Genomic DNA, 12,035 nt, shown 5'->3' with positions numbered 1-12,035 from the left:
TACTTGGCTTCACTCAAAGTTCAAAGATGTAAAGTTATTTTGCCTACTTTCTTTCTCTTTCACTCTACACAAACTCTCTTGTCGCTTACCTCAAAGACCAAACTCACAAAACAAGGGTCTCCTCAACCGCCACCAATGTGCATGATGATGTGATGGCAGCCACAGTGAGCCATGCAATCAATGTACAGCCTTGAAAAAAGTGCAGTTTACCAGCGTATGTATTGGTTCAAGGTTCAAGGTTGTAACTACTTCATTTCAGGTGCAGCCAAATTACAACAACAGTAGTTATATATAAATATATTTTAATTGTTAGATCAAAATTATTGGTAGGGACAATTCAGTTGTCGCTGGTTATTGGTAGGGACATATCCCTAGCGTCGCGACTAAATTCTATACCCTTGACCCGGCTCCCTAAATGGCAAAACAAAACAAAACAAAGCAAAATAAATAAAACAAACAGTGGTTGATCACACTGTCTGTTAATCAGGCAGTCTTATTCCTATATAAGTGGGCCGTTTAGAATGAGCTCCAATGAGGACTAGACTCATGATCATTTTTCTTTCCCAACAAGTAGCTGTTTACATAAGTGAATAAGTTTGTTTGCTTGGTTTATATAAATAAATGATTCTCTGATCAAATAAATAATTCATTTATTAAATATGCAATTCACTTTTCAGTCACTGCATCTTTTCTAAGCTACATATTTAGTTAAATATTGATTTTCATCACTATGTTTTCAAGTTATTTAAAATTATGTTTTGGCAGGTTCTATAAATTATGTTAAATTAAGGGTCTCTAATTTAGAATTTTTGTGTGTGTGTGTGCAAGATAAATACAGCTCTGATTACATAATGAAACAGAATCATCGGTTCAAAAATAACTTTCCTCTGAAAATACCTTCAAACCCTCATAAATGTTTATTTGTCACTTTTAGTGTAGCAGCCAGGGTTTGAAATTAACACCCACCAACCCACCAAATGCAGGTAAAAATCAACTGTTGGCGGGTAACGCTGTCAAATCACTAGCAAGTCTGGCAGGTTACTTATTATGTTTACTCACTTTGCTTGGGAAGTTCATGTAAGCCAAATCTGCTCAGATTTAGCGCAAATACTCAACTCATGAGTCATTATGATATAAATACAGCGTATTGCACATAATCTGTGCATATCTGGCTTACTTGAACATGCACGTCACTACGCAAAAAATAACAGCACGCTTCTTCATTTGCATCCTACATTTTTTTTATGTTCTTTGTACTGTTTTGATCTGTCCACCTAAAATGCATTTTTGGTGAAAAGGATGAGGATGGAAGGAAGGGAGGTGATGGCTAGATGACATGATTTTGTTTGAATAAGAAATTAATGTATGAAATCCAAATATTATAATATATATAATATATATATACATATATAAGCTGTGATGTAGTTAATCTGGTTAATTTCTTTTTTCTTTTGTCTATAGAAGTTCTGAATGACCGGTAACTTAAAAATGTAAGTTGTGAGTGAGTGAAAAAGTGCAGCTAACCCTTAACCCTGCAGCTAACTGTTTTTAATAGTAGTTTGACTGCAATTTAAAGGGGTCAGTTCTCTATCCTTCCAAACCTCTATGACATTTTTTTTCTTCTGTACAATTTAAAATATATTTTGAAGAACAGTTTCAACTGTCCAAACAAAGAAAAGAAAAAATAACATAATGTGTGTGTCTATTTCCTTTGTTCACAACAGATACGCACACACACAGACAGAATTATGACTTGTGTGACATTTATCACAGTGAGAGATTTGACTAATATCAGTGGAATATTCAGCTTCATGGGTTAACGGGAAGGAAATTCATCTGCACAATTGGATTTAGTAACAGCAGAATCCGCCAACCCTAGAGACTTGCTAACGGCTCCTGTGAAATTACCCATCTGCCTTTTTCCCTTCCCCCAAGCCTGATGTTCACTCACTCACTCTCTCTCCATCTCTGCCTCCATCTCCCCCCTTGCTGTTTTGGGCCAACTTAGTGGAGATTTGATTGTTGGGGGCCATTTATGAAAACAGTAGGGGTGGATTGACTTGACTTGACCAAGCTGATTTGCATACATATATATCCAGTCCAAGCAGTGGCCCTTCAGGGTATTGTGGGATATTACAGCTGGAATAGCTGGTGACCAGGCAGGTAAATTGAGTTGGAAAATACACATTTTGCAGAAATTGGCGAAAATGGATAGAAATGTAACGTATGATTGGTTTATCAAGCTCTCGTTGCTGGAGCAACGAATAGTGAGTTATTATGTCTAAGTGTTCACCCCTCATATGCGGTCATTCCATATGATTTTTGGCATTGGTGGTTTCGGTATAGCTGGAGATAAGTTAGTAATCACAGGAGGGAACGTACAGTTTGCTACAGCTAATAAAACTGTCACTGTACTGCAAAATACATTATGCAAGGACTCTGATGACACTATAAAGATATCTATCTGACAGTTATAGTGTAAGATAGTGTACACTTAAAAGCCCTTGTGGGTTCTTTAACAAGTTCTCATGTTTATATGATGTGGAATGAAGATGTTTATTTTTATTTTTATTATTATTATTATTATTATTATTGTATTAAAACAGTGAATACATGGCAGGAAAACTAGGATAATGTACGGTAATGGAATGGGAACAAAACACAGGTCAGATGCAAACCTGTATCTCCCACATGAGCATATTTTAAATGTGTATGAGCATGCATTAATAGGCCACATCTCTGTTAAGAGATTACAAATTTAAATGGTATGCCTCTTGTTCTGCATGGAAGACTCTAGTTTCAGGAAACCACCAAGACATTAAATGTTAATAAGAACTAACTTGAGAAAAACCAAAGCGACATCCAGTACACCCATTAAAATAACATTCCCCCAGGAAAGTTGATGTCTAAGTGCCTTGTTGAAAGATGGCAGAGTGATGGATCATTCCTTGCGAAGGATGAACTTGCAACCTTTTTCTTACCATCCCTGATGTTTAACCACTGAGCCAAACCATCCAGAGAAGCCAGAAAAAAATGTTGTTATGGTTACAAAAAGTTATTTTTACTTGCAACTTTGCCACAAATTGTTTTTGAAATGATTGTTTTGAAGGTTTTCGAGGAGTATACATTAGAACCGTGCCCCCTTTTCTATAGTTGGGTCAGTGACATGATACTCATTTTGTCTTGTTATGCTTGTCATATTGTTGTGATGAGCATGTTTTTAATTTCAGAATTAAAATTAATTTCTGTGGATGGATGGATGAATGGATGGAATGAATGATAAAAAACTGAGTAGTGTTTGTGTGTGTGTGTGTGTGTGTGTGTGTGTGTGTGTGTGTGTGTGTGTGTGTGTGTGTGTGTGTGTGTGTGTGTGTGTGTGTGTGTGTGTGTGTGTGTGTGTGTGTGTGTGTGTGTGTGTGTGTGTGTGTGTGTGTGTGTGTGTGTGTGTGTCTTGACTTGACCAAGTCAAGGAAAGCTAAATAGCTTTAGCTTTCCTTTAGCTCAAACAGTAGAGCGTTGGCGCTTGCAACGGCAAGGGCATGGGTTCGATTCCCAGGGAAAGCAAGAACTGTTAAGAATGTAAAAAATGTGTACCTTGAAATGCAATGTAAGTCGCTTTGGATAAAAGCGCATGTGTGTGTGTGTGTTTGAGAGAGAGTATGCGCGCTCTTGGCCAAGTGACATACTTTTAGAAGTTACTTTTAAATGCATGCGCTCCTTTAAATAAAAAAGTAAAGATGTGTGATTAGTCACTTGAATTATTAATAATGAACACACATGCATGTTCAGTGAGTGTGAAGCATGGGGAAAGCGTGGGAGAAGTCATATAGCTCGCCTACGTGTGTAACATATATGCCATATAATAATATTTAGAACCGAAGAACTGTGCAAGTGATGGGATTTCAGATGTACGAGGCGAGCACTGCTTGCCGTCTTTACTGCTACTAGAACTGCCTGCAATTTGCTGCTTTCTGTGTGTCTCTTATTGAAAATGAACTAGAGACTTGTGTTTTTCGCTTCCTGTGTGAAACTGCCTTTATGCTGATGTGGTACCGGCCCACAGTGAATTCTCTCAATTCTCCCTATGACCTCATGATTTACTGGTATTAATATTTGAATATCAAATTCCTGAAGTTTGACCAATATAAAATAATATAAATACATAAAACAGGAAATTATGTTGTGGGACCCCTGCAGATTCGTATTACTGTATGGAAAGGTCAAAAAGTATTTTAAAATATTATAATTTGACCTCTTCCATCTCTTTCCATAAGTTTGTGAAAATTCCTGTAGTGACATTTCACACACACACATGCACATGCGCACGCACACACACACACACACACATATCATTTTAAGTATTCAATTTATTTATAATTCATGATACTTGTTAATGTTACACATACTTTTTTTTTTTTTTTTTTTACTTGACTTACCTTTTTTAATAATGTACTCAAGGTGTTACCTTTTATTTAACAATTACACTATTTTTAAGAATCACTAAATATAAACCTTCCTTAAAAATAGTCTAAATGTTCTTCATATAATGAAACTAACATGAATAAAAAGAGTGCATTTCCAAGAACTTGGAACATGGGTTATAAACTAGATTTTAAACAAGATGTATTATTATTATTATGGACACTCCTATACTGTATGTCACTGAGCCAGCTTTGAATTTCTAGAGTTCTAATGTAGTCATGATAACAAGGATTAACGGGAGAATATATGTGTATATGTGAATAAATGCCTATATTTGGTCATTCGGTCCAACTCTGGTGGCTCATGTAGTGCTATCTGCCATTGTAGTTGGGGAAAGGCCCACCTGAGAGGCACTTTACAGGTCAAACAACTCGAGGTTTGCCAAGATAAAGTCCAAAGTTATAAGTCTGTCCCTCTGGCAGTCACACGGCAAAGATATCAGGTGCACAGTAGGGTTGTGCCGATTGTGTATCAACGATAGTCAGAGATATCACTGATGGCGGATGCCTTTGACAATATGTAGATGATGATGATAATTATTATAATTAGTATTATTATACAATTAATTTGCCCTTCTGTAATTTAATAGTGACATAACTGCATTGTGGCACAGACACGAGCATGTGAGGATTGAGGACTCCTAAATGAAAATGTTTTTAAAACAGGCCACAAACCTACATCAACATTTAATTGCAAGGCGATCTAGTCACAATTGAGTACTTGTTATAAAAGAGATGCATCATTCTTATGAAGCTGTTGTTTGAGCCAAGACAACAACAAAAAAGCATTGTTGTTCATCTACATTTTGATTTTGATAAATGAGAATCACAACTAAGTCTCTTGAGCTTAAAAAGAGCAACCTTTGAATGAGATTGCAGCCAGACAATAAATATGTTATTCCCACCACATTCTCAGCTTTAATTCAGATATTTCTCATGTCTCATTTATGTCTACTCTTATTTCTCCTACGAAATTTTAGGAGAAACATCCGAAACTCTGGAAAAGCAACTACTGAGCAATAAATCTTTCCTCTGGGATGTGCCGTTAATTCGGTAATAGATTCCAAAAACACGGTCAGTTTTTGCTTCCATTTTCTGAAGTGAATAATGGACTGTAATTCGAGACTCCTTCATTGGCATAACTCTCATGCAAAGTTTGCAAATTTCCTGAGTGATTTCCACACAAGCTTACCTTCTGGGTGAAATATTCCTATGCGACGTGACATCTTTCTTTATCACCAACTCCATATTTGCTCGCAAAATGATAGAAAACGATTTTAATTTCCCACGATATTAAAACTAAGAAAATAATTAAATAAATGAGTAAATAAACAAGTAAATAACTTAAGTATCAATTAAGTAAACTATTGCTAAGACTATGACTAAGGAGCATATCACCCAACACTACTACACAATAGGGCCTGCGACCACACATGAGTACATGCGCTAAAAAGAGAGATATGTTATAATAGCAGCGACTCGAACACATACTAACTCTACAAAGAGGTATTTTAGTTTTATTGTACTTCCCAGTTCTTACACAGTCTCTCCCTAAATCTCTCTCTCACACACACACACACACACTCGTACAAGCCCACAAAATCCTCTCATTCTTCTTGCTGTCTCGGCAGACAAACCACAGAGTGTTCATTTTTGAGTAGGTTCACAACTCCGCTGATCCAGGCAGCCATGGTTTGTAATTCTGTATAGACAGCATGTGTGGCAGATGCTGTTAAACAAGGACAAATCAGCTGGGTAAATAAAGTGCTGTGACCTCATGCTTGCTAGCTAGTACACCTGACCATCTGAGTAAGGCCATTCACACAAATAGAAAGAAAGAGAAAGAGCATTTGAGCCAATGAGTGAATACAACAAATGTGACCAGTGCTGGCAAAATGAGTCGGAATGCGCACGTGCAACAGGCAAAACAAGTGAAAAATTTAAATTTGGTCGAATTTGAGGTTTTCACAAAGATTAGTCCATCAAGCCCTCATCTAGCGATCCCAATGCTCCAAATAGTAATTTGGAGCATTGGGATCGGGATTGCGCGATATACAGATATACGCATATACCAAATTACAATATTTAAAAATATCTCTATTAGCGAGTATTCATACTAAAAATTATCAGTTATGTCTTAAATTAACCTTTGGCTAACTGTTAGGGAAAAACATCTGATGTGTAACATTATATTAGATCCGTACATTACAGTAGGTCTTAATCAAGGCTGTCTGTCTCATTAATGTCAATCGAACAATTATGTTATCATTGGAAAAAAGTTGAATATACTGTATATTTTTTTCTGTATGCATTTTGACTTTGTGTGTGCCAAATTTGATGTGCTAGGTAATTTTGTTTTGGAACCTTCAGAAGACTTTAACTTTTTCAGAAGAGAATCAGAGACAACCTGATTTTTACATTTTCTCAAGAAAAAATTAGAAGACTGTAACAAATTGCTCCTTGTTAGTCAATGCATTATCTAACGTTCATTAACTTACGTTCATACAACCAGTTCATTTAGATGTTACCCTATGAACCACAAAAAACCTTTCTACAGCACCTACTGTATATGCGGTTGCTATAGGGTGTTAGGTATAAAATTGTCAAAACAGCCCACCCCAAAGTCTCAATGATATTCAGGTCCATAGATAAGGCTTACATCCTTCCTTCAATGCAGGACTATGGGACTAATAGCAAGCAGCCCAATTTGTGGTATAATTAATTTCTGTAACGCAGGATGAGTTATGTACCAATGTTTAATACTTACTGTAGGGGTTGTTCATATTAAAAGCAATAGTAATAGTGTTGCTTGCATCAGTGTTAAAAGAAAAACAATAAAACACAATAAAAGATCACAATAAAAGACAGAGAAGTGCTCACCACGGTGAAGTTCATAACTTTTAAGATCCAGATGGTCAAGGCTAGGTTGACGATCATGGTGACGAGGAGGAGGAGGATGAAGAAATAGAGACAGCGCTTTCGCCAACCATAAATCCCCACAGGGTACACAGTAGCACATCCCGGCCTTTGGAGAGGGTTTGGCTGAGATGCCAAGATGTACTGCTCCTGAGTCATCTATTGAGAAAGTACAGAAAGAGATTTGTTTCAGGTTTCTTAAATATCTTAATATTCTTTAAAGCATTGTGGTGGCTCACAGGAAAAACAAATGTATAAAACAGCAACAACTTACAATGCGCATTAAACAAAAACTCTTTAGATGTTGAATAAATGCACTGTTTCATTGACCTTTTCTTTGATCCAATTATTTTCTGTGCTGTTTATCTTCTTTTTGTGTAAGAGAATCATGTCAATAATTTCCAATGCATTATTAATGAAGCACTGTTCAAATAACTGACAGTGAAACAACTTAGAAAAACAATGGTTCTGGTAAAGGAATGTAAGAACTGGCCGTTGAACTGTGAGAAGAATAGTAAATGATATGTATCTAATATGAATAAAACTATTTTTTTCTATTGTGTCATGAGTGACACAATAGAATTTTGTAGTACTTGTAGTAGCTGCAGACCTGTGAACTCCAGAAGTGGGCAGAACCTCCAAAAGGGGGCGGGGTCTCCACGCGCAAAGATTTTCCCCATTGGCTCTGGCTTCAGCCAATTGTCATTGACTTACATTTCAAAATAAAAGCTCAAATTAAACATAATTTCTAGATGATCTAAAATAAAAAGTTATAACATATGCAATATAAATAAATATGCCTATATAAATTAATATGCTCTGTGAGAGAGGAGCCAGGAGCTTGTGGCCAGTGGCGTTTGGACTGGAGTTTGAGCCTCCAATCAACGATATGAGCAGGAATACCCCACAAGCTCTCCTGTAAGCTGTCCTAGCGCAGCACATGGGAAAGTTTTACTCTATCGCTTTGTTATAAGCCACGGGGACGTCCCAGGAATCGAGATTCACAGGGTAGGAGAGGGGAGCAGAGATGGGAAGTAACGAAGTACAAATACTTTGTTACTGTACTCAAGTAGATTTTTCAGATATTTTTACTTTACTTTACTATTTATTTTTGTGCCGACTTTTTACTTTTACTCCTTACATTTTAACATGAATATCGGTACTTTCTACTCCTTACATTTTTAAAAATTGGCTCGTTACTTTAGTTTCAAATAATTTCAGTGGAGTCGTTATTATTTTTGCGTCATCAACCCTTCGCAGGGAGTTTGATTGACAGGCGATCTTACCAATCATAATCTGCCATTTTGTCCGACAAAGCAGTCAGGAGAGTTAGTAGATTAACATTGGAGGATTTAAACTTGAAAAACGAAGTGTACCGACGTCTTTTCGCGTAAAAACATCATTCCCTCTTATGTTCATTCATGTTTATGTGATGCTATAAATTAACTAGAAGGAAGAGATGATCGGTTCACGAGCAGCTTTTTAGAGGCTCTACAGCGATCTGTCACGACACATTAAAGAGCCACAAAACGGTATTTATTGTTTAAATTTCTTTAAAAAAATGACCAAATTTGGAAGGTGAGACTTTGTTTCATATAAAAAAAAATAGCCTGGTCTGTCCTGTCCCTCAGCACCTTGTCAGTGTCCTCTCTGCTCCGCGATGTGTGTTTAAGTGTGTGAGAACATGGTGTGGCGTGAGAGCGGCGTCGCTTGTCGGACATAGCAACAGTAACTAAAGGGAACGGAAGGGAATGGTTTGGTAGCCTACTGTTCGCAAACCGGACTTTGCGAACGGTCAAATGAATGGGAATATACATTGTACACTTGACCCATCACTACAAGACGACTCGACAGATTCGGCGGCATTCATTTGCGGAAAAATCATTTTCATTTTCAAAATCATCATCAGCCTACATGTAGATTCCTTTAAATGTTAAGGGGAAGATTAAAAAAAGAGAAACTGGATCTGTGAATTCTCACAGAATCACAATTGAAATCATATCTTGCTACTCAGTCAGATTCTCATTAACCTGGATGAGTCTCTGTCACAATAATCATATAGGCTATGTGATGTTTTAGGCCTATTGGCAGACATCCATTTAAAATGTAGGTAATGGCATAAAAATAACCTTTTTTTCCATATCCACTTAGGTTTCTCAGCTTGCACTCCAGTAAGTGTGGTCCAGGTAGCTTTGCATAAAATAAAAAATGGTTATCATTCGCAAGGCTACTTTTACTTTTATACTTTTAAAAAAAGTAAATTTCCAAGCCTGTACTTTGTTACTTTTACTTGAGTAAAGAAGTTAAATCAGTACTTCTACTTTTACCAGAGTATTTTTTAACACAAGTATCTGTACTTCTACTTGAGTACGAGAAGTGAGTACTTTTGCCATCTCTGGAGGGGAGTGATGCCATTTTCTTTAGCATGCTATTCAACGCAAATCCCACCCTGCAGTCAATTTCACTGGTTAATGTTAGGGTGTAGGGTAGGTTTAGGGGTTAGCATTTGTTGCAGCATAGCAATGTCAGTGTAGGTCAATTGACATGACCAATGAAAGCTTTAGAAACAGCTGTGGGGCGGAGTTTGTATTGAATGGATTGGGGGGTATACCCTTCTCCAACCAGGGCTGAAACACGACACCACACTGCTGTCATTTGCAATATAAATTCGCATAACAAAGTTGCCACCCGCTCTACTGACTACAATAGTAGCGCCATTGATCTATTGCTCTAGCGACGCATCTGTAGTCACGCTACAAGTTTGATGGGCTGAAACTTACATATCTGACAGACGAGATGGCACAAGGTAAAGCTGTTTTTGATGTAACTTTTCAAACATGAATAAAAACGTTAATTAACTGGAACATTGAGTGATTATAATTCAAAGTGATTTCCTTCATTGTGTGAGACAATAAATATTTACCTGGTTTAGAAACATTCCAGTAAACACTTCTTATATGTATTAGAAATGCAAAGAGGAGACAATTACATTTTTAAGCATCAGTGTGAAAACAAACCTGAATGAGATGCGGGGATTCAGGGAGAAAAGTGAGAGATTCTTAGTGCATTCTAGTGAATTATTAATGGAATATATCTTAAATTAAATTGGGACAAATGTGCAGTAGCTTATATGTTGTCCTTTTTTATTCTGTTATAGTGGAATTCAAAGAAAAAAAAAAAAAATCAAGAGGAAAGTAATGCAGCGACTGAAAAGAGCTCTTGCCACAGGTATTATTCTCATACCACATCACAAAATACCAAGCATTATGTTATTCTCTTAAAGTCTGAACATAAGAAGATGAAGGACATTTTATAGCTCATTCAGTCAAACTGATGGATAATGATTATTTGTAGTGCAAACTTACCATTTTCATTATTTAAAGGGGTAGTATAATGCCCTTTTCACAAGATGTAAAATAAGTCTTTGATGCCCCCAGAGTGTGTATGTGAAGTTTTAGCTCAAAATACCCCACAGATATTTGTATATAGCATGTTAAAATTATACATTTTTGGGGGTGAGCAAACACACACCATTTGTGTTTGTTCCTTTAAATGCAAATGAGCTGCTTCTCCCAGCAAAGAGGGCGGAGCTTCAACAGCTTGCACTCACACAGACATGCACTGAAAATTTCAAAAACTTTTAGCCTTTTATGTTCAAACCGGATTCAGACAATGATGGAGAGACTCAAGAAGAAGTGACATGTAGAATGCAACAGGACATTTCTGAATGGTTAGTTGATGAATTTATGTAGCTTATAGTTATCTTCTAGTCATTGATTAGCATATTCTGTCTTGATAATCTATAAATCGTGTTCAGGGGGCGGGGTTTATGTAAATTTTAGGGTTCGTGATGTCACTAACCCGGGAGGAAGCTCGTGTAGTCCCTACCAGCCGTTTGTTGTAGTCCTTAAAAAGTGATTTCTTTAAAAGCAAATATTTCCCTTTGCTTTGAACTTTGAGCATTGTAACTTTGCATATGTTGTTTATGCTCAAATAGCAACATTGCAGACTAACTAAAGTTAAAAAAGTGAAATCATAATCAACCACCCCTTTAAAATGAAAAACATTAATCATTTTTTCAACATTAATTTTTTCAAACTTTTTCAACATTGATAATAGGAAATGTTATTTGAGCACCAGATCAGCATACCATGATTTCTAAAGGATCATGTGACATTGAAGACTGGAATAATGGATGCTGAAAAGTCAGCTTTGTCAAATTCAAATTCAAACCATGGCTCTACCATGATTACGATGCTACCTTAGAAAATGGCTGCCTAGTAGACAGTAGGAAACAAGGCACCTCAGAAAAAAGCTGTGGTATAGTGATACTGGAAGGGGGGCAAGAAAAAAGTGGACACACAATTGTAACTTCTTCCACAAGCTCCATCTGTCAGTCACATCTTTCTTTTGCTTTTTAATTTACAGTCTCTCAGCATGCATCGGCTCAACTAAGACCTCAAGTACATCCTCTCAGAAACCTCCCCAACCTCTCCGTAACCTCGAAACTCCCTATAACCAACTCTCCTGCTCCGTCTTCTCAATCTCCCCCCAAACACTCTTCAACAACTCTCAAATCTCCTCCACACCATTCACACATAAAAAAATAAAATAAAAAGTTCCTTAGTAAAAAGGGTT

At 36.8% G+C, this 12,035-nt stretch overlaps 1 protein-coding gene across 4 annotated transcripts in view; it reads right to left on the bottom strand.

The window, feature by feature from the left end:
* sgcz (sarcoglycan zeta) overlaps positions 1-12,035 on the bottom strand; it is a 295,633-nt gene that overhangs the window by 116,375 nt on the left and 167,223 nt on the right. For all 4 annotated transcript variants that reach the window (XM_084098366.1, XM_084098367.1, XM_084098368.1 and 1 more), the window contains exon 2: positions 7,362-7,556. In XM_084098366.1, coding sequence (XP_083954492.1) covers positions 7,362-7,556 — 195 coding nt within the window. The remainder of the gene's footprint in view (positions 1-7,361; positions 7,557-12,035) is intronic.

The sequence above is a fragment of the Abramis brama genome (assembly GCF_963993115.1).
Source record: "Abramis brama genome assembly, chromosome: 2".
Taxonomy (NCBI): domain Eukaryota; kingdom Metazoa; phylum Chordata; class Actinopteri; order Cypriniformes; family Leuciscidae; genus Abramis; species Abramis brama.
The sequence above is the reverse complement of the archived record's forward strand: the minus strand, read 5'-3'. Positions and strand labels throughout refer to the sequence as shown.